Source organism: Bactrocera oleae, chromosome 5, assembly GCF_042242935.1.
Source record: "Bactrocera oleae isolate idBacOlea1 chromosome 5, idBacOlea1, whole genome shotgun sequence".
Lineage (NCBI taxonomy): Eukaryota > Metazoa > Arthropoda > Insecta > Diptera > Tephritidae > Bactrocera > Bactrocera oleae.
Genome location: NC_091539.1, coordinates 16,097,749 through 16,120,960, shown reverse-complemented (window position 1 = coordinate 16,120,960; position 23,212 = coordinate 16,097,749). Strand labels below are relative to the sequence as shown.

At 32.4% G+C, this 23,212-nt stretch overlaps 1 protein-coding gene across 7 annotated transcripts in view; it reads left to right on the top strand.

Moving 5' to 3' along the window:
- LOC106619437 (WSCD family member CG9164) overlaps positions 1 to 22,929 on the top strand; it is a 30,622-nt gene extending 7,693 nt beyond the window's left edge. For 3 of the 7 annotated variants that reach the window (XM_014237517.3, XM_036371346.2, XM_036371345.2), the window contains exons 2-7: positions 11,676 to 11,845; positions 12,300 to 12,438; positions 16,647 to 16,766; positions 16,866 to 17,117; positions 17,993 to 18,162; positions 22,149 to 22,929. In XM_014237517.3, coding sequence (XP_014092992.1) covers positions 11,711 to 11,845; positions 12,300 to 12,438; positions 16,647 to 16,766; positions 16,866 to 17,117; positions 17,993 to 18,162; positions 22,149 to 22,298 — 966 coding nt within the window. In that variant the 5' untranslated portion in view covers positions 11,676 to 11,710 and the 3' untranslated portion in view covers positions 22,299 to 22,929. Of the gene's footprint in view, positions 1 to 11,654; positions 11,846 to 12,299; positions 12,439 to 16,646; positions 16,767 to 16,865; positions 17,118 to 17,992; positions 18,163 to 18,219; positions 18,251 to 22,148 lie in introns of all 7 variants that reach the window. The other 4 variants (XM_070110621.1, XM_036371348.2, XM_036371347.2 and 1 more) reach the window with 4 other exon arrangements.
- Positions 22,930 to 23,212: the final 283 nt, after the last annotated feature.

The window sequence follows — 23,212 nt, the reverse complement described above, 5'->3', positions numbered from 1 at the left end:
TTCCAGACAGGATATCGTCTACATACGTTTGAGTTTTTAACACTTCGGTTGCCAGACGAAATTCTAACTTTGTGTTTTCTGCCAATTCGTGTAGTGTTTGAATGGCTAAATATGGAGCACAGTTGACGCCAAATGTAACTGTTTTTAGTTTATATTCGCGTAGTGGACTATTGGAAGATTTTCGGAAAATAATTCGTTGAAAATCTTGGTCGTGTTTATGTACGACTATTTGTCGATACATTTTCTTAACGTATTGAATACGTAATTGAATATACGCCAATTTAATATGAGGAGCATTAAATCTGGTTGGAGTGTGGGTCCCGTAAATATGATATCATTTAGGGAATTTCCTGAGCTAGTGGATCTTGAGGCATTAAAAACCACTCTGACTTTTGTTGTTTTTTTATCTGGCTTTACTACTGCGTGATGAGGCAAGTAAAATGAGTTGTGGTTACTTCCTCCATGTGGTCTAAATGGAGGTATTCTTCTAACACGCCATCATATTCTGGCTTAAGCTCATCTTTTTCAAGTAAGTTTTTTTCCATACTTAAAAACTGCTGTATTGCAGAGGTGCGAGAGTGACCTAAGGCGAGTGTGTTGGGAAATTGTTGTTTTAGTGGTAGTCGTACGACATACCGACCATTATCTAATCTAGTAGTTGTGGCTTTGTAAAAGTTTTCACAATACTGATCTTCTGGGGTAGTAATTGATATAAGGGGAAGCTCTTCTAACTCCCAAAATTTCTTTAATTGTGAATTGAGGTATTCGTTTGAGATTTCGTCAACTTTAGTGGTCATGGTGGTAGCTGGTTCCGTAACTAGTCCACTTAGGATCCAACCAAAAATAGTATTTTGGGCCAGTAGTGTGTTTGAAATTTTTTCAATACCTTCGAGTATTATCTGTGGTATGAGATCGCTGCCTAATAGAAGGTCTATTTGAGCGGGAGTGTTGCAGTTGGGATCTGCTAGCTTTAGGTGTGAAACCTTTTGCCAATGCTTGCTATTTAATTGATAGCTTGGTAACATGTTTGTTAGTTGCGGTAAGGAAATAGCTTCCACTTTAATGCGCTTATCCGCCTTGGGGAAAGTTAGGGTAATGGGGCAGATTTTGTTTGAGTTTTGGACTACTCTTCCGCCCATTCCCGTGATTTTTGAAATTGGCTAGTTTTGTTGGCAGTTGTAACCTATTCTGTGCCTTAGACGCTATAAATGATCGTTGTGACCCTTGGTCTATTAAGGCCCTAAGCTTAAATAGTTCTCCTCGGTGTTCGATGGAGACGACTGTACCCTACTTTGGTTTTCGCTTTTTTAGCGTTTGCGTTTTTGATGCCTTTGAGCAGCCTTTCAATATTAATTTGAGGTGAGCTAGAAAAATTTGTGATATGTAACATTGAATGATGTCTTTTGTTACAAGCAGTTTGTGCAAAGTTTTTTTGTTCTCACAAAATTGTTCCTATCGACAATATTTAATTTTTTGAATTTCTCGCAAGATTTTAGCTTATGCCTCCTGTACACAGTTCGCATGACGTTTGTTTATACTGTTCGGATGTGAACGATTGATTTTTAAAAAAGTTTCTATTTAAATTGTTGTTGCTACTGGTTTGGGGTCCATTAAAGTCATTTTGAACGTTTTTAGTTCTAACTAGTTTTTTGTCTACCCTTTTTGATATTTCATATTGGGTAGTTGGAAATTCTTTCATTTGCTGCCATGTTGGGCATTTTTTCCGAGATGAGAGCGATTGCTCCCACAAAAGTAATGATTTTTCTGGTAATGCTGCGGTGCATATATTTACCAGAATGGAATCCCAGCTGTCTGTGGGAATATTTTGTGTCGATAAAACCGACAAACAATTAAAAACAGTGGATTGTAGTCTAATAAATTCTTCACTTGTTTCTTTCTGAATTTTAGGCAAGTTCATTAGTATCGTTACTTGCTTATCGACCAATATTCTTTCATTTTCGTATCTTGCTTTTAGAGCTTCACAAGCCAGATTGAAATTATCGTCATTAGTGCGAGCTGTTTGAATATGACGCCTTTTTGACCTTTTGTTTTGTATCGGAGGTGATAGAATTTTTGTGCATTTGATAATTTTGGGTGGTTTATGTAAACGGCTGTAAACATGTTCCGGAAGGACGGCCATTGTTCATAACCACCATGAAAGATTTCTGTATCACATGTGGGCACCTTAAGATGGATGCCTGAATTTGAAATTATTAGTATATTATATATAATTTTTAGTTCCGTTTTTTTTTTTTTATATATTTTACATTAAGGTTTCCTGTAGCCGTGGTTTCAAACTGTTAAAACGGATTTTCCTAGTTTTAATGGTAAACAGGATTTACAAACATACATACACCTCGTCTCCCCTCAAGGGGGTTTTGGGGAGTATGTACGTATTTTTTCTTTTTGTTTGAGGGTTTTTTGTGTTTGCCCTTTTTTCCTTAACGTCAGCTGTTGCCTGTTGTGCAGCTCTCTCCCTGTGTTTTTGGCTCTATATATTATATATATTTTGTTGCGCCCGTTTTTGATTATTATTGTTTTTTCTTTTTTGTATATTTTTGGGTTTCGCACCGCGTTTAGATTTTTTGGGTTTTGATTCCGAGCCCGTTTGTTTTTGTGTTTAAGAATTTTTTGATTTTATGTTTTGGTTTTTTGGCACATTTAATGTGTTTTGCCGTTTTTACACTTTTATGTTATATATGAACGTGTATGTGTTCGAACATATGTTGGGTCACTGAACTCTCAACTTCACTTTTTGCATATGTATGTATGTATATACATATATATGTCCATATATATTTAGATATTTCTATATATTAAACTGCACTTTTTGGTTTTGGTTTTTTTATTTTTTCCAATAACTGTCACATCACCTTTTTGTTTTTTTCTTCACTTTTTGGTACCGCACCTTTGTCACTGTCCCTGTTTTTTATTATTATTTTTTTCAATAAATGCACCGGTTTTTTTTTCACTGTTCATTTTCTGGCACATTATTTGTTGTTCACTTTACAATTGTTTGTTCACGTTATTTTAATATTTTTTAACTAATAAATTAATTTTAATTTCACTCACCGTTGGCAAAATTATTTTATAATGAAAAAAAGGAGTTGATTTAGGCGGGTGCTCGAACCGAAGATCAGATCGTTAGCGAGTGGTAAAGCGAAAAAGCGAGCGGGATCTCTTTTTAGTCCCTTATATACAATGGTATCTATTGATGTCTTCATGGTAGTCTGGTCGTTGTGATGTTGTATTTGTGTGCGTGTTGGTGCATGGTGTAGTGATGTGTAATGTATGGTAAGTAGGTGTGGCGATGTGAATGTGAATTGATGTGGTTAATGTGGTGTGACAGTGTCTTATGGTGAGGGGGGATGGAGTGGTCATTTAGCCCTATTTTATCTCATTATCACCTAAAAAAATACAAGTCTCGCTTCCAACTACTTGAAATATCTCGTTTCATAGATTTTGTAGGAAATTGTATGTTTTACAAAAGAGCCTCTTACGATTATTTCCTAAACCTGATACCACAACGGACCGGCGATTAAGCTGTCCAAGTGAGATCCTTCTTGGTATCGACCTCCTAACCTAACCTAACCTAACCTTGACAGCACTCATAGGCATTATATAAATCTACAAGTAATCAATCCTAAGTTTTTCACTAACAAAAATGTACCACTTGGAACTGGTTGCCCCCAAATATTATACTACTAATTCCACACTTGGTACGGGTTGCCTACTAATATTATACTACTAAAACGTCCAAATGCCTCAAATCTGCTATATTGTGTTGCAGTGTTGTGTTTTAAAATATATAACTTTAAGATTGTTTTTATTACATTTGTAAATAATATTTATTACTTTGTTTTGATTATTATTATTGTTGTTCTTGAATTGTACCAGATTTTTTTTATTTATTATTGTTTTTGTTTAAATTATTTCAAGTTGATTATTTCAAATTATATTGTTAATGTAATTACTATTCATGAATTGTACCTGATTTTATATATATACATAAATATTTTTGTCTAGTTATATTTGTTATTATAAGTAGATTTATTTAAACTGTATATGTTATATGGGTGAATATAGGCCTTCTGGACAATCGAACACCCCAAAAAATCGGTAACGAGCCTACATTGCAACCTCAAAATTGGCAAGGAATAGAAATATATATGCAATAAATTTTTGCTTCGAAAATATTCTTGAAAGTTTTCATTAATGTTTTCCATTACAAATACCTTTTCCCAAAAAAGTTATTATACTACTTTCCCCTTATTTACATCTCTGTATCAAAGAAAGCAGATTTCGACCTGCCTTCAGGTGATCTCAGCTATGTAAGATTATTGGAAAACAGCTGATTCTTTTGTTACTCGTATTACAATGCTCATGGGCTACTGAGCATATGACAAACAAAACAACGAACTACCATCAAAAATCGTGCAGAAATAAATTGCGAAAACAGTGGGTTATTTGTCTGATCAGATAGATTAGTGAATATTTCATATGTTACTAACTTTTATTTAAAGAATTTTAATAAAAGTTTCTTTTTAAGAAAGTCATTTGTCGCAGAGTATGGTTTTGCCTAGCTGTATCAAATGTCAACGTTCGTATTGAGGTTTAAAAGTTAATTTTTAAAATCTTTTGTGATTAAAATACATATGTACATATAAATATCGTGGGGCGTTCGATATACGAAAATTATGGCACAAAGCGCCCCAAGCCTTTTCCTCAATTATACTAGTATTTTTTATATACTATTTTTTTAAGTAAATTTTTAAAATTATTTTTAACTTTTTAGTCCGATATATTTTTTAAAAGCGTGTTCTTTTTAGTTTTTTTAAACTATATTTATTTTCAACTTTTTGGTTCGATATTCTTTAAAAGCGTGTTTTTTTAGTTTTTTTTAAACTGAATTTATTTTTCACTTTTTAGTTCGATTTATTGTCAATAGGTTTTTTCTTTAAGTTCTCGTTGATAGTATTATAAATTTCTAACAGAGGGTTCATGAATGTAAAATTCTTCTCGAACAACGTAATAAAATTTGAGGTGTTAACTTGTGGAAAGTAATATTGATGCAGATAGTATAATGAATTTGGTTGAAATCGGTTAAGCAGTTCCCAAGTTATGGGTTTTCACTTAAAAAAGGGCGGTGCCACGCCCACTGACTAATTTTCAACGTGGTTCCTATAAAGTCATCTTTTACCATCCTAGAGATAAAATTTATTGTCTCTGGCGTGCTTAGTGCTTGGTTTATCGCGCTTTTAGTATTTTTTAACAGTACCGTTATATGAAGAGTAGGCGGAGTTGTCACTCGATTTCACCCATTTTCACATTGTAGGTAGAGGTTTATTCTCAGTGAATTTTGTTATTATAGCTTCAGCGGCTTAGGAGATATGCACATTAAACCTATTAGGGAGCGGAACCACGCCCACTTAAAAAAACTTTTACCTCTGATGCCCCTCCCTAATGTGATCCTGTGTACCAAATAACAATATTGTATCTTATTGCGGAACTTAGTTATGGCAATTTATTTGTAAAGGAGAGTTACAAACAGAAGTGAAGCTTATAAAAGCGTGTTAAAAATAGCATTAGTTTACAGTCATTTTGTGATGTTAGAATCTGATTCTTGCTAATTTTGGGTTGCTATAACCGAAAATGATAGTAAAGATTTCCTAACCGCCATTTGCTAAAATGACAAAAATAGCTGTACGTGATGACAAATATTTTAACTTAAATTCGTTCAGGACACCTCAAATACCCTCACAGACCTCTTAGCACATCAGTCGCAAATTTTTCTTTCAGATTTGTTCAGTAGTGTAATTCATAATTATTATTTGGAAGAGTTTCATGACCCATGTGGAGCCCAATTTTGGTCCTGATTTTTAACTGGCAGATTGAAGTAAGCTTTTCACTTAAATCATACCTTTTCTCTCTCATTTTGTTCTACATAATAACGGCCTTTGGATAAAACATTAATAACATATCACTGTTCTATTTTTCCATAAAAGGTGCAAAACTGAGAACATGCGTTTTGATTTTTTTTTATTTGTAACTATTATATTGCTTCTTTTTTATTTCTTTAGAAACACATATATATTTGTTATAAACTAAGTACATATTCTTGGAAAGTTTTTTTTTTCATTTACTTCACGCGTTTAGGTTTTATGAGTGCTCAAACATGAAAATGTTGATTTTGGAATCATTTTTGCTCTATTTTGCATTTATATATTATAAAAACTTTCTAAAAACGTCTTAACTTTAGAGTCTCTTAAAGTAACCGGTCTGTTTAAAAAATCTTTTTTTAATATTATATATAAAATTTAGCTTGTTGTATCCACTAAAAAGGAAAGATAAATAGCTACAAGTGGGAAACACACAAAATTTTATTTTATTTTGTTTTCTTTAGGTCACAGTCTTCACAATATACACACAAAATTTTATTTTATTTTGTTTTCTTTAGGTCACAGTCTTCACAATATAAGAAACGCCTAACATCTTTTAATTTCGTAAATATAATTTCTCGTACCTCTATTTTATGACTATTTCCGCCAAATTTTATTTCTAAATGCAACAAATCCTTAAGGCGGCTTCACTAAGTTGCATTTATCGATTTGGTTTGGTGCATGAAGATGAATTCACCCGAGGGAATTTTATCTTCTAAATAAGGTAATGGCTGGAGACATGTGTGTATTTTGAAAATTTTCAAACAAAGATAGCCGCAAAAATAACTAAATGCATGTTTTTTTAAAAAGTCAATTTCTAAACTACTATCTAAAGTGATGGATATAACGATAGAGTTTTCAGGCTGTTGTAAGCCCTGGAGATCCTGCCAAGAACAGTCATTTAAAATGGATTGCACATGTTAAGAAGTACATTATTTTTATTTTCTGAAATTACTGCAGCTTCTGGTTTTAAAGGCAGCACACAGTTACCTTTTATTACGACATTTACGTAGCCTAAACCCCACGATTTCCTAATAAACTGAACTGTCCTGGCATGGGCGTATTGTCTTTAGGTATGGAAATTCTGAACGTGACAACAATCGTCACAACCGTCATAAACTATTTATATTAATTACCCACCCCTTTATAAAATTGAAATTATTTGTTGTGTTGTTTGCTTACTCATCTACGACAAGAATTGTTTTTAAAACCTTTTGTTCCTCATCTAAAAACTGTTTTTCCTCTGGGGAACCTACAAAAACTTTTTAGTGGGTACAATGGCCTCAACGAAACTGCTATTAAAAATAGCGAATAATTTATTACAACAAGAAAAACGTTAACTTCGGTGATACAGAAGCTATAACACCCTTCACAAACACAAAAGATTCCATACAAGAACTGGATTTTGATCGTTCAGTTTGTATGACAGCTGTATGCTATAGTAATTTGATCTGAACAATTTCTTCGGCGATTAGATTACTGCCTTAAATAATAATCCATGCCAAATTTCGTGAAAATTCCTCGTCAAATGAAAGAGTTTTCCATACAAGTACTTGATTCCGATTGTTCAGTTTATATGAAAGCTATATGCTATAGTGATTTGATCTACACAATTTCTTCGGAAATTGGATTATTGCCTTTAACAATAATCCATGCCAAATTTCGTGAAGGTATCTCATCAATTGAAAAAGTTTTCCATGCCAGCACTTTACTCCGATCGTTCAGTTAATATGGCAGCTTTATGCTATAGATACAAGCACTTGTTTCCGATTGGTCACAACAATAATACAAATATTTTCGGTCAATATTTTTGTCAGTTTGTTTAAGTAATTATTATTCAGTTAGCTTCAGCGGTTCGAAAAGTATGTACATTACGCCATTTAGGGGATGGGGCTACACCCATTTTTAAAAACATTTCAGCCGATAGGTGTTCCTTGTTACCGCGACCCCCAGTACCAAATTACAGTTTGGTATCTTATTTAATTTTATTTTCTCTTATTATTTCATATATATTGGTATCTCACTTATGGCAGTGGTCAATTAAAATCTGCAATACCGACCTTTCTTAGGTGCCAAAGAGCATATGTAGAAAGTTTCATCAAGATATCTCAATTAATACTCAAGTTATCGTTTGCACAGGACAAAGTTACAAACATACAAAGGAAACTAATAAATGCCTTTTAAAAAACATATTTATTTACCATTAACATTGAAAAAAAGGCCGTGACATTGAAACACCTAACAAATTAACTAAATTTTGAAAATTGGTACCCTGGTCGAAAACAAAATGCCAAGGAGGAAGCTCGGGAGCTTTGTCCATCATCGCTTTCCCATAGGCGATGCAAGCAGCCAGACAGCAATTTAAGCTATTTCATTGTGACCAATATGCTTTTGCGACTGGGCTTCCTGCAACTATTTCTTCACTCGTTGTACATTGGTTCAACTCCAATTCATGCATTACACCTTGCAAACCTGGATATTTTTGCAAAAACTCATCCACTTCAGCATCATTTTCATTTTGCTCTTCCGACTGTGAGGACCCTTGAACTGGTATACACACTTCCTGTTCTGTCAACCGGGGACACTTGTGCAAGTTTCTTTCTCTTCTGACTGTGAGGACATCTGGGCTGGGATACACGCTTCTTGCTCACCCAACTGCTCTTCCTGTGTTGATATACATATGTGTCCCGTGCGCCACCAACTGTGCTGACATACAACCCGCCAATCGTTTTAAACCGTGCTGACAAACGCTTCCCATGCGCTTCGAACACTGCTGACAACCGCACATCCAACTGCGCCAACATTTGTGATGACACCTCTGCCATTTATGAGGTCACCTGCATCACTATTCGTGACATTTTCGCTGCCATTTGCATTAACACCTCCGTTAACATCTGCGACATTGCAGCCAATCATGTCCATTTCTCAAAAAGTCGTCTACCTTGCAACTCACTCTTTAGTTCGATCATTGGATTGTTAAATGAAAGTCCCAATTTATTGACTATAAACTTAACTTTATTTTAAATTCCAACAACTTAACGCTTAATTTTTCATTTTACGGACTTACAACTTCTTACTTAAATCTCAGTTGCTCTTTACACGGCATCACTCTAACTAGAACTGTACCTGCTGCACAATCCGGCAGCCCTTATGTAGTAGATCATTAACAAAACTTCGTCGTCGAATCTATTTTGCTCTAGCATTCGTGTTCACCACACTATTTTACAACTATCATAAATATTCAACGATAAGTCACTACTTCAAAATAATTTAAGATTGAAATTTCGATATATCGAAAACTATCCAAACACATATTTTAACACTTGTTAGTATTATCAAAAACTTATTTTTAACACTTTCACACTTAAATATACACAGAACTACAATTTTAATTGCACTTTAGCGCATTAAAAATAATTACATTTAATTAGGCATTTTAGGCCTAAAGTTAAATAAATGTAATCAAATTTCAAATATTTTATTAAGTTAATATACCTACAATAGTTTTGCAAACAAATTTTCACGCAAAACGATTTTGACGCGACACTATCAGCAAAAAAGATCAGCTAGACCTAGCTAGCATAGTAACGGCAAAACTCAAAAAATAAGAGTGAACAAGAAATATAAAAAAAGCAAAAATGCACATATAATTATTTGTATGAGGTATACTTACAAGTACACAAGCTGCGTACTATTTTTAATACGCTTTTATAAGTTTCCAGAACAATTACAATTTTCACCAGTTTCTAGAAGTCTGATCAACTTGAAACTTTGCAGACGTGTCAAAGACCGATGACAATGCAATAATTTGATAACAGGTTCCCATTACTTTAAAGGTGGGCGTAACCCCGCCCCTAAATGGCTTAATGTATATATCTTCCAAACCGCTACAGCTAACTCAACCAAATTTGCTGAGAGGAAGTCCTTTTAGCTCTTTTTCATACGCTGTGAAAATCAGATAATAACTACGCCCACTCCCCATATAACAGTTATGTTAAAATATACTAAAAATGCGATACCTGACGAAATAAATGCGCCATAAGCATTAATTTTTACAAACAAGATGGTAGGGAAGAGCTTTATAGGAGGAGGTTTAAAAATTCCTTTAAAGCGTGTTTTTTTAGTTTTTTAAACTATAATTTATTATTACACTCTCGCAACCATTTGCTACAGAGTATAGTAGTTTTGTTAACGAACGGTTGTTTGTATCACCTAAAACTAATCGAGTTAGATATAGTGTTATACATAATATAATATATTATATATAAATGATCAGGATGAAGAGACGAGTTGAAATCTGGGTGACTGTCTGTTCTTCCGTCCATCCGTCCGTCTGTGCTGTAACTTTAGTAAAAATTGAGATATATGTATGAAACTTGGTACACAAATTTCTTGGTGTCGTAAGACGGTTGGTATTGCCACGTCCACAAAACGCTATTAATCAAAAACAAATAAATTGTCATAACTAAGCGCCATATAAGATTCAAGACTGTTATTTGGTATACAGGATCAAGTTAGAGAGGGGCAGCTGCAGTTTAAAATTTTTTTAAAAAGAATTCGTGGTCCCGCTCCCTAATAGGTTTAATGTGCATATCTCCTATACCGCTAAAGCTATAATAATGAAATTCATCACTGTGAAAATGGGTGAAATCGGGTGACAACTCTGCCCACTCCCCATATAACGGTACTGTTAAAAACTACTAAAAGCCCGATAAATCAAGCACTAAACACGCCAGAGAGATGAAAACCCATATCAAAAGATCTATTCATATAACCAAATTTAGTATGTAATATTATTTTGACATTTCTATGTTTTTGTGCGAAAATGGGACTATTTTTAATTACATCGATTCTTTCCACTATGCAAATCAAGCAAAATATATAAAGAAATCTCAAACGAGTATACCGTTTGACTTTGCGAGAGTATAAAATATTCGGTTACATTCGAACTTAGCCCTTCCTTGCTTGTTTTTATTTGTTATTCTTCATATAAACAAACGTTACAAACGGAGAAAAAAATGAGAAATGTGTCCAGTCGAATAATAATTTTGCGGGGTTTCAATCTGGACAGCTCTTTTTTTCCAATTGCGAAAAGTCAAAATCTTCTGAATACAGTCAACTGTCAAAGATCAGGAGGTCATCACTTCCAATGACATGACAGTTATACATCTCTTTATCTCTGTTGTCGTACACAAAGAGCAACGTGCTCTTTCGACGGCAACAGCCCGCGAAGACCAACACTATATGGGCGCGAAAATTAAAAATGATCAAAACGCTATAATTGCTTTAAAAACCAATATTTTCTATTTTAATCGTCCTTTCTCATGTACTCTTATATTTGCTTGAATACCCAGAATATATCAAGAAAACCCTATGCGCAAAATCAAAAATTTTTTGTTGACCTGTGTTATTTTCGATCGTTGATTCGCTTTGTTTCACGGTAAGCGCACCAACACATTCTCATTCTGTAGGGCACGATTGATTGTGTGTAAGTGTTCGTGTAAAGTCAGCTTACAAACGAGCACTGCTCTAAATACCTACCTCATAACTATTTGTTTTTCGTTGTTAGCATTTCGATTGTTCGAAAAAATCGTTTTTATAAGAGCTTCTTGCAGTAAATTTTTTTCCCACATTTGTGCCTATATATATATTTATAACTACATATGAATGTATGTAGTTAGAAGGAATTTGGCTCTTCTATTATAAAACGATCAGTTTATATATATGTATTTTTAGGCAGAAAAATATTTTAGGAATGAGAGGAATACGAAATGATATTACAAAGCTGGCGGCTATTCGGAGTTTCAGTAATAATCATTATTTATATATGCAGCGTGTTATTATTTTCAATAAATAGTTCACCTCGCTCAAATCAGAAAAATGAACGCATCGAAAGATTTGCTGAGGTAAGTAATCTCCTAACAGATTAATAATACATTTATTTATAATATTAAAAATATAGTTAGAGTGTTTAGAGATGTAAAAAAAATATGTATTGATAAAAAATTCTTCAAAAGAACTCGGGAGACCCTAAACTACTATATGCGTATGTATTTTTTTCACTAGTTTTAAATGTAGTTTCGGTCGTCATACATATCTAGTAAAACTGAGCCATTTCACCCATCAATCCCTAACATTACAAATAACTTTAAGGCTTGAAGTCTTAAATATTTATTTTTTTTATATTTGCTAAAACGAGATCTGATTTGTGGGATTAATACAATATATTTTTGATATATGTACATATGTATGTTAAAATTTTATATTTTATTACTGATAGCATTCCCACAAATTTTAGTTTTACATTATACCGAAAGCATCCAATATCGATAAAGGTTTTTAATAACTGGGCAATTTCAGTTCGCCAATTTTCATAACAGTCGTTTCCGTGGTTTCACATCCAAAGCTAATATACGCTGGTGTAACGGCCTTAAGTATCTCAAGACAGACCCACCTAATTACATGATTACAACCGTTTCTGCTCAAAGCACTAACAAAGGTAAGTTTCCATACGTATGTATATATGAGTGTATAGTAAATAGTTGTTTATTTTATTAAATATTTATTATTGACATTCAAAGAAATTATAGATAGAATACGGTCATTCGTTATATATATGTATATGAACTCAATGTTATTCTATGAATGTACATACAAGAATTAAATTTTAACGCTTAACAATATATCTTATAACTTCGGTTTTATTTTAATTTTTGTTCCACAGGCTTTTCACTTCATTAGCATAAAAATATAGTTATTTATCAACGTTCATAAAATACAAGATTATGACAGCCGTTGAAGTCATCGTCATACCTATGTAGGACGTATTTGTTGTTGTTTATATTACGGTTTATATAGATGTGGCTACCTCACGTAGCTTTGGTATTGTAGATGGGCATTATCGGACAACTGCCACGCCCACAAAACGCCATTTATCGAAAGCCTATAAAGTGCCATAACAAAGCACTAAACTAAGATATAGAACTGCAATTTGATACAGGGAGTTGCAGTGAAAAGATTTTTAAAAAGTGTGCGTGACCCCGTCCTCTAATAAGTTTAATGTATATATCTCCTAAACTATTGAAGCTATATGACGCAAATTTGCACAGAATAAATATGTTTGACTCCTTCGACAATGTGAAAATGGATGAAATCGGATGCTAATCCCGGCCTCTCCCTATATAACGAAAACTACTAAAAGTGCGATAAATCAATAACTAAATTCTTAAGAGACATTAAGTTGAACATCCAGGATGGCCAAAGGGGGCTTTATATATATAAATCACATACCTCGGTATATAACGTTCCTCTGACATTCTTGACATATAATTCTTTGACTTTCCAGTATACAAATCAACTACCAAAAAATATATCGGGGCAAAACTTTGAACAAATAGTGCCTTTGAGGTATACCATCTCAAGTCTAAAAATTGTCAAAAATGTATAGGGAGAGATTCTCTTTTTGATAATAGTATGCCTGTATGTCAAAAATGTTCAATCCATCAGGTCAATACTTATCAAAACTTAGTCCTTATATACTCGTACCATATTGAAATATTTTCGAACTTCCGTTTTACTTCATTACATACACTTATGGATAAAATAATAGGTGTACACAGTTTTTATTAAAAAAGCATTTAAAACAATTTTGTTTTAGACATATTTACGCTTTACTTTATTAAACATAAATATGTGGAAAATTTTTCATTCCGAATTTTAAAACTTAAATTTTTTTCAAAATAAGAAATATCATTTGTCAAAATAATAGGTGTAAAATATTTTTTTCTAAATAAAATCAAAAAAATTAAGGTTATCCTGTTTTCGGTCCATGGATTTTTGATAATCTGTATGTCCTCCGTGGTTTTTCATTAAAACCGGCGGACAGTTTTTATATAACCATTTCCATAAAAATTAATCTTAACTTCGTCACTGAATATAATATTTCGCCATTTTTTTCCAGTAGGACCGCACTAATTTTTATTATCAGCGGCAAAAGCTTTTCGCTTCTGTATGTGAACCTTTCTTAGAAGAGGAAGCCAGAAAACTTTATGCCCCGGTATTACCGTTCACTAATCGACGCCGAATTGTCCGTGGGTTAACAATTAAGTCCATCTTCAGTCACAAAAGGGTCCTTATTTGCCATGAGTATACGGCGTTCATCAATCAGGCCAGTTTTTCTTGGACTACCACGAGTTCCCTTTTTTTGTTTTGGAGCATTAGTTAAAAAGTTCTTCGACCTCCCTAAAGTATTTGGAATGAATTTGTACGTTTTTCCTTCATCCCGCAATTTTTTTACCAATCGATACTCTACATCGGTACAGTGGCTTTTACGACCCATTCTAAATAATTTCTTGTTTTTAGTTTATGGTGTTCAAAGGAATAAAAAATTACAAATACTCCAATACCTACGTTAATATGAAAAATACTTCGAAATAACACTTATTTTTTAAAACATATTACTCACACCTATTTTATTGGCCAACCAAATTTAATGAAACAATGATAACTTGTCACTCAAACGCAAAATTAACAAAATAGTAATGCGATTTGTTGATACTTATGACTACACTTTCGCCTTCAACGTAAAAATGTAACGGTATCAAAAAAAAACAAGTTACAACACCATTTGGCTAAAAAACAGTACCAGCTAAATGCACACGCATTATAAAATTAAGTGATGTATCAGTGCATTTTTGGGCCTAAAATAAGTAAAATCAGATGAAAACTGGCCCTAGCCCCCATATAACTAATCACATAATTTTCAAACATCCGGTTGATTTATATTGGTGATGATATGTGAGGAATTTTAATGAAACTCCGGAAGCATTTTATTCTGTTAATAGTATGATGTAAAAAAGATAAAATCGGATCAATACTACCCCTATTTCTCATATAACTAATATAAGATTTTCAAACTTCCGGTTGGCTTTATTCCATATATATCAGTCAAAATGTAAATTATCTTAGCAAAATTAACTGAAACTATAATTATGAATTTACTACAGTTTAATGCCGAAAATATGTGAAATACACGAATTACTCTAACTCCCAAATAACTTTCGCATTCTAAAAAACTTTATGCCGAACCTATCGTTCAATGTGTGAGTTACATATTTATAAAATTGCTTGAAAATATGTATAATATACACTGTATAATAATTTCCGACTTTCCAGCTGTCAAAATGTGTGATACTTTAAAAAAATAAATGAACAAGTTTTATGAAATTTTGTGTGGGAATATGAATGAAATTGATATAGACTTTGGTCCAAACCTGATATCCCTAAAATAATGAATTGCGATCCTCTGGTCGACGTTTTCACATCAACTCATTATATGGTATTAAATTAAGCCTCTTTATTTGAGTTTATATCCCATATGAAGTTGATTTTAATACAATTTTAGCTAAAGGGAAGTAAAATATTGTAATAAAACTAAGTGAATCTATGATCTATAATATATCTATAATATAATACAACTTAATATGTTAAATTGTCTTGCAACATTTTTTAATATAAAGTTTTCCTAACACCTGAAGTTATTTTCCCTGATTTAATCCTTGCAAGTTGCAAGAGTATAAAATGTTCAGTTACACCCGAACATAACCCTTCCCTCTGCATCGCAATAGATAACCGAAAGCTTTTTTAAACTTTAATTTGTGTGAAATCTTAAGAAAAGTAAAAGGAAAACGTGTAGAAAGGATTTCTGTGATATACTGATACAAAGATAGTGTAAATAATATCTTATTATCCAAAATTTTACATGATGTTAGTTTCCTCTGTCTTAAGTTTGGCAAAGTTGTGCGAAATTTTAAAATTCAAATTTCTTCATAACATTTCTATCACACACACGAATTTTGTCGATAGCGATTTTTGCAAAATTTAAGGCTCTTCCACTTCAGAAACGCTCTTGATCTGTGTATGATGTGTAGAATCCGTGTATTCATGTTCGTCGCGCTCGCCACGAATTTATAAATTTTATAACGGATTTGACTAATTTAAATATGTCATTCTTTCAAATGTCCTCAGGCAAATAGCTGTTATTAGTTGCTGTGTATACATTTTTTGTGAAAAATTAAAAAGTTGTTGTAAATTGGAACAATTTTAAAGACTAAAATAAAATTTTTAGATACAAAACTAATTAACATATCTGACACAAATTATTATCAATTACTTACAAGTACATTATCAGTTTATAGCTTTTTTTGATTAATATTTTAAGCTGTTTCAAAGATAAAGGAATACATACATAGATATTAAAAAGACTATGGCAACCAACCATTTTGAACAAACTTCGTCATCAAACATCCGATTTCAAAGTTTTCGTAACCTTGTATTTTATGAACGTTGATAGGGAACATGCTTTAAAAACGCAATATATAAAGTACGAAAAGGCCTTCGTCAACGAAAGAAAGTTACTTTAAATTGATTATTCAGAGAGTTTATCAGAGTTACTATATTACTATTATAGCGGAGAATGTTAATGAATTTTAATTTTATTAACACTATCTGATTATAGTGCATCCAATACACAAAGTTCTTTTCATGTCGATCTCTGCTTCACTTGTTTGTATATTCCTCCCTTGAGTTACTGTTGTCTTCACCCTTCAACTAAAATGGAATGTGTGGTACACAAATTAGGAACAAGTGATTCGACAAAGAAAAATATATTCTCACATAAATCATCAGTAAATGTGTTTTATTTTTTAGTTACAACTAGTGAAGATACTAAATATAGTGCTGTATATCGAATAACGGGTCTGACTGCTCTAGCATCATTTCCAGGCAGTGGCAACACCTGGCTTAGATATTTATTGCAGCAAGCAACTGGTAATTAATGAAGTATTTTAATATCAAATATAATTTACGAATAAATTGCTACAGCGGTTTTTACACGTGATTTCTGAACATATCGTTTTTAATTCATAGGGATTTTAACGGGGAGTGTCTACAAAGATTATGGGTTGTTGAAGACTGGATTTCCAGCAGAAAATGTACGTAATAACTCTGTATTGTTAGTCAAAACTCACGAATTCGGCCCTAAAGCATGGGAACCATTTACTAAGGCCATTTTACTGGTACGTGACCCAGAGAAAGCGATATTGGCAGAATTTAATAGACAAAGCGGCGGTCATATTGGATTTGCATCTCCCGATCGTTATAAAAGAACTAAAGGAAAATGTAAGCAATATATGGAAATTTCAACATTATGTAAGGAATCGAGAGTTATTTGTTATTATTATTTTTTTAATTTCAATTGACAATAATGAATATATACATTAACCAAAAAAAGTAATAATTAAGGTGACAATAATTCACGAAATAAACTCATATTATAAAAGACCAAACATTATCAAATATTCTAAATTGTTAAAGGCAGAATTTTTTTATTCACGCAAAATATTGCAGAAGAAAGTAAAATAACATTGTTCACCTTGTTTGGATTGTTGGTATAACTAAAACTAATCAACATAAAGTATGTTAGAACAAGGTTTTATACATATGGACATACATATATCAAAATGGTCAAGATGATAATTGTCATTTCTATGATAATTTCCAAATAACTGTCTGTTCGTCAATATGTCAGTCCTTTTGCGTTCTTAAAAATAAAAGTGTGAAAACATGTACTATATAAAGGACTTAGTCCCTGAGAAGTACCACTCTTACTACGCCATTATGCACCATGACAAAAAGTTCTTATAATATTGGAAACAATTAGAAAATGAAGAGATAATCAAAACATCAATGCATTTTGAATGGATTTCGTCACATGGAGAAACTTTGTAATATAAAATTTCAAGTAAGGTCAACATGTCTTAATACTAATATTTACTAGTTCGAAGATAGTGATACGTAAACTTTATAATTATATCCCTCTTCTCATTCGTATAAATAAATCTTTCTTTGAGTCACTCATAAATTCAGATTTTTGTTTGCAGATTTTTGGCAAAAATGTCGTTATGCAGTTTTCTGACCTTTATTCTAGAAACATATATTTATACACCTCTATATTTATAAAGTATATTTGAATTCATATATTTTTTGTTTTTCAGATTGGCAGAAGTTCGTACTTAAGAACTTAAAAATGTGGGAAGCGACTAATTTAAGCTGGGCACGAGACTTCTCGGGCAACATCAAGGTTGTATTCTATGAGGAGTTGGTTGGGAATTTAGAAGTAACTTTAAGAGGAATACTTAATTTTTTAGAGTTTCCTATTAATGAGGTAACAACAACTAAAAGTTAATGATATAAAAACATAACATCGAATTTATTGTTGTAGTATTGTAGCTGTTACCAAAGTGAACTTTGATGTATGTACATATGTACACTGCCCTTCATCAGATTAGCACACTACAGTTTTGAATAGTTTTGGTTATTAACGAAACTATTAAATAAAACAACAATTAGTGTTTCACCTTATTTCCATATTTTTTAATAATTTTTTCGAAATCAACAAAAATAGTAGCAATTATGTCATTAGCATAACACATATTAAATTTTTTTTAATATTCTTAAAAATTTTTAGCCGTTAACGTATTGTATTAACTAGTTTAAATATTTTCTATTATTTCATTAATTAACCGACCCCGCTTTGTTTGTGTAACACCCAGAAGGAAACGTCGGAGACCCTATAAAATATATATATAAATGATCAGCATGATGAGCTGAGTTGATTTAGCCATGTCCGTCTGTCTGTATATATACAAACTAATCCCTCAGTTTTTATGCTATCGATCTGAAATCATATATATATATACATATCGATCACCCGTCCTTTTCTCACAAAGAAGCTGCTCATTTGTCGGAACTACCGATATCGGACCACTATAGCATATAGCTGCCATACAAACTGAACAATCGGAATCAAGTGTTTGTATGAAAAACTCTTTCATTTGACGAGGTATCTTCACGAAATTTGGCACGGATTGTTATTTAAAGCAACAATTTTAAAACCGAAGAAATTATTCAGATCGGGTGACTATAGCATATAGCTGCCATACAAACTGAACAATCGGAATCTAGTGCTTGTATGGGAAACTCTTTCATTTGATGAGATATCTTCACAAAATTTGGCATGGATTATTATTTAAGGCAGTAATCTAATCGCCGAAGAAATTGTAAAGATCGGATGACTATGACATATAGCTGCCATATTAACTGAACGATCGGAGTAAAGTGCTTGCATGGAAATTTTTTTTATTTGACGAGGTATCTTCACGAAATTAGACACGAGTTCTTGCTTAAAGCAACAAATTATTCTCCGCAGAAATTGGTCAGATCAGATCCCTATATCATATAGCTGCCATACAAATTGAACGTTCGGAATCAAGTTCATTTAAGGAGCCTTTGTATTTGTGAAGCGTATTATAGCTTCGGTACAACCGAAGTTAACGTTTTTTTTTGTTTTTTTATACCTTCAACTAATTCCTCTTTAGTGGAATACTGACGAATCGAAAACTTTGCTAGACTCCCACTGCATTAAAGTCGTCACTTTTTCTTTTGTCTTTTCATAGTGTTGCAATCTGGCCACTCACATCTTTTTCGTAAAGTTTAACATTTTTGATGTTATATATACTCAGTACGTTTTCACATACGAGCGCTAATTATGTTGTTTACAGTGACTTGAAATATTCATCTCGGCCAAAAAATGGAATTAAATCGCGAACATATTACCGCGATTATTTTTTACAACTTTCGACGTGGATTAACTCAGCAACAGTGCATCGATAAACTTAATTATATTTTACGATGAAGCTCCATCAAGAACCAGTGTTTATCGATAGTATGCTGAATTCAATCGAGGTCGTAGATCACTACAAGACGACTTTCGTGAAGCAAAAGTGCTCCGACATTTGGTTCTAACGTAAACCAAAATGTTAAAGTAAAAGACTTAAAGGCCATGTGCTTTGGTGCAAAATGTAATCGTGTTTCTTTACGTGGTTGTTTTTTGCTTAGTTTTAGTAGTTTCAAATATGGAGCATTCTTTAGCACTCTTTGAACTCTTTTGACGGCAGATTCATGAGAGTTGGAGGTTTTTCACAAAATTTTTCTCTTGTTAACATCGGAAAACACTTGATTGGTTCCGCCTTTAATATTTCGACCGTACTTTGACTTATCACGCAAGAAATTGTATATATGTATGTACATAGTATGTATGTAAATTCTCGATTTCTGCCAACTTTTTTTTATATTTCAATTATTAAATTCTGTAACTCTTCTTAAGCTTTTAAAAAGAACAAAAAATTGTAAAAACCATATGACGGGACATTCCTATTCGTATGTTTTCTTAACCACTGATTGATTATACAAAGATGAAAAAATCAGAAAACAATAAAGTAGCTACAAGCTACGGCAGACTCTAAAACCACTAAAACCCCACTGGTACTCTCTGCAAGTTGAAGGAGCTATTTTTGGAGGGTATTTATCACAAAAAATCTTCAGACACAAAAAAACGTTTTGCCCATGAAAGCCAAAGTAAAACCAGATGATGTAATTTACATTCCAAATATCTAAATAACTAAATTGTGTCAATGTACCCATGAAAGCCAAAGTAAAACCAGATTATGTAATTTACATTCCAAATATCTAAATAACTAAATTGTGTCAATGTAAACACTGTATAAGTAAGGAAGGGCTAACTTCGAGTGTAAACGAACATTTCATACTCTTGCAACTAGCCAGAATCAAAGCCAAGGAAATACCTTCAGGTGCATTAAGTTTATTATAACAAAGAAAATCAATATATGTATGTAGTATATGGTAGTTTGGGTAATTTGTGAACCAATTTCACTTTTTTTCGGCATTAAACTATGGTATTTCCTATAATATACGTTCAGTAAATTTTGCTATGGTATCTGACTTATTTGCCGATATATTGAATGCGAATTTCTATAATATATGCCACAGATTGATATTTGAAATAAAATTTTCCCTGTAGGAACTGGGGTCCACATATTGAATAGTTTAATTTCGATTTGGACAATTTTTGGTAATAGGGCAGCGATGCGCCAGGCACTAGTTATGCAATGTTTTATCAATATACAATAGTGCTTGATTTGCATACTGGAAAATGAAAGAACTAGATGGAATTTGAAATTGTATTATATGAGAATTAGACGTGGTTGTAGTTCGATTTCACCCATTTTTGCACTAAAACTTAGAAATGTCAAGATAATATTACATACTAAATTTGGTTGATATCGGTTGAATAGATCTTTTGGTATGGATTTTCACCGAAATGCGGGCTTTGCCACGCTAATAGTCCAATGACCCCGGCTCCTATAAAGTCCTCTTGTATCTAGGAGTAAAGTATCTGTCGTATTTATTTATGATACATCAATAAATTCTAATATCATTTATTCCTAATTTCATCAATTTTTACAGTGCGGGTAAAGGTGCTTAAGGGATTTTTCTCGAGCGAATTTGGTTGTTGTACCTTAAGTGGTTTAGGAGATATGTACATTAAACCTCTTAGCGGGCGTGACCACACTTCTTTTTTTCCAAATTTTGAGTTCGCAGGTGCCCCTTTCTACTGTGATCCCTAGTGCTAAATTACCGTTTTGATATCTTAATTTAGTGCTGAATTATGGCATTTCATAGATTTTCGTTTAACAGCGTTTTGTGGGCGTGACGGTGGTCCGATTACGCGCTCTAGAACTCGCCATTTTGTTTTTGTCAGGGAACATATGTACCAAGTTTCATTAGGGTATCGCAATTTTTACTCAAGTTACAGCTTGCATAGGCAGCCGGACATCCAGATTTCAACTCGTCTCGTCATCCTGATCATTTATATAATATATAATACATAACCTTATATCTAATTCGATTAGTTTATATACTCTGTAGCAACATGTTGCAAGAGTATAAAAATTGTCCTACTACAGAGAACGTATTAAATGCTTTGACTTCCGTTTAAAATCTATCCCAGGGATTGAAATTGATCGAGTTATAAACAAAGTTTCTTATTAAATTCCAAATTCCTCAAAGATCCCATTCCTAATATGGGTGCAAGCACATGTCTCCTCCACATATGCCAATTTAAGTGATTTTCCTTCTTCTTATAAAAAATATAAATAGATTAAATTACCCCTCAGAAACAAATTTAAAATTCTTTGTATTTAATTTGATTGATGCAATATCTTTATTTTTTTACTCAAACAAATATTTATCACTTAAATTATGTATATGTTCTAAATTCACTGATTTCAGGAACTGTTCAGCTGTACTTTAATGAGAAGAGAAGGGGTTTTCCGGAGAAAGAAGCGATTTTTAAATTTTGATCCATTTACTATATCGATGCGTTCCATAATAAAACAAAAAAAGCTAGAAGTGTATAAATATCTCGAAAATCTCACATAACTCTGTCAATAAAAGGGCTTAACTATTTATGACTACACACACACATATAACCAACGAATATTATACTGCTGAGCCTGTGCAAATCGTAATTATTATATAGTGAATATTTATATACATAAGAATAAGCTGACATCCAAAGTGCGAAGAATTAACACTAATATTAAACACAAACACGACCTACCTAACATTAAATTCACTAGTGAGTTTTTAACTTATTATACATGTATAGTATGCGTATACAACGGATTATGTATGTCAGTCGTACTAATTTGTATATACATACATACATACAATCTTCTAAGCTTCACGCACATTTAAACATTCAAATATTTGTAATGCGCTCCGCAAACCATACACACATATGTAGATATGTATACATATTAGCAAATATTTACTAGTTTCGTAATTATTAAATAGATAATAACAAATTGTGTCTATTAAACTATTGTAATATTGCTTTTAATGTGCATGTAACCATCTTTATAACTAATCTAAACTAATTTACACATCTTATTAGTTCAAAGGTATGTTCAATGTGTAAATACCTAGATAATATAATATATGTATTGTACTTACACGGATTAAACTATAAAGTGCGACAATAAATAATCCAATACCGAACGCTAAAAAATTGGTAGCATATTTTTTTATTTCTTAATAATTTTATTCGAGTAAAGTAATTTACAACATTTTATGTGTTAACAGGAGTAATACCTATTTCTATTGTATAATTTAAGGGGGTTAATTCATGTAAACCCAGGCTCATTTTTATAATTTTTATACTCTCGCAACTTGTTGCTACAGAGTATAATAGTTCACCTAACGGTGGTCTGTACCACCTAAAACTAATCGAGTTAGATATAGGGTTATGTATATGTATATAAATGATCAGGATGAAGAGACGAGTTGAAATC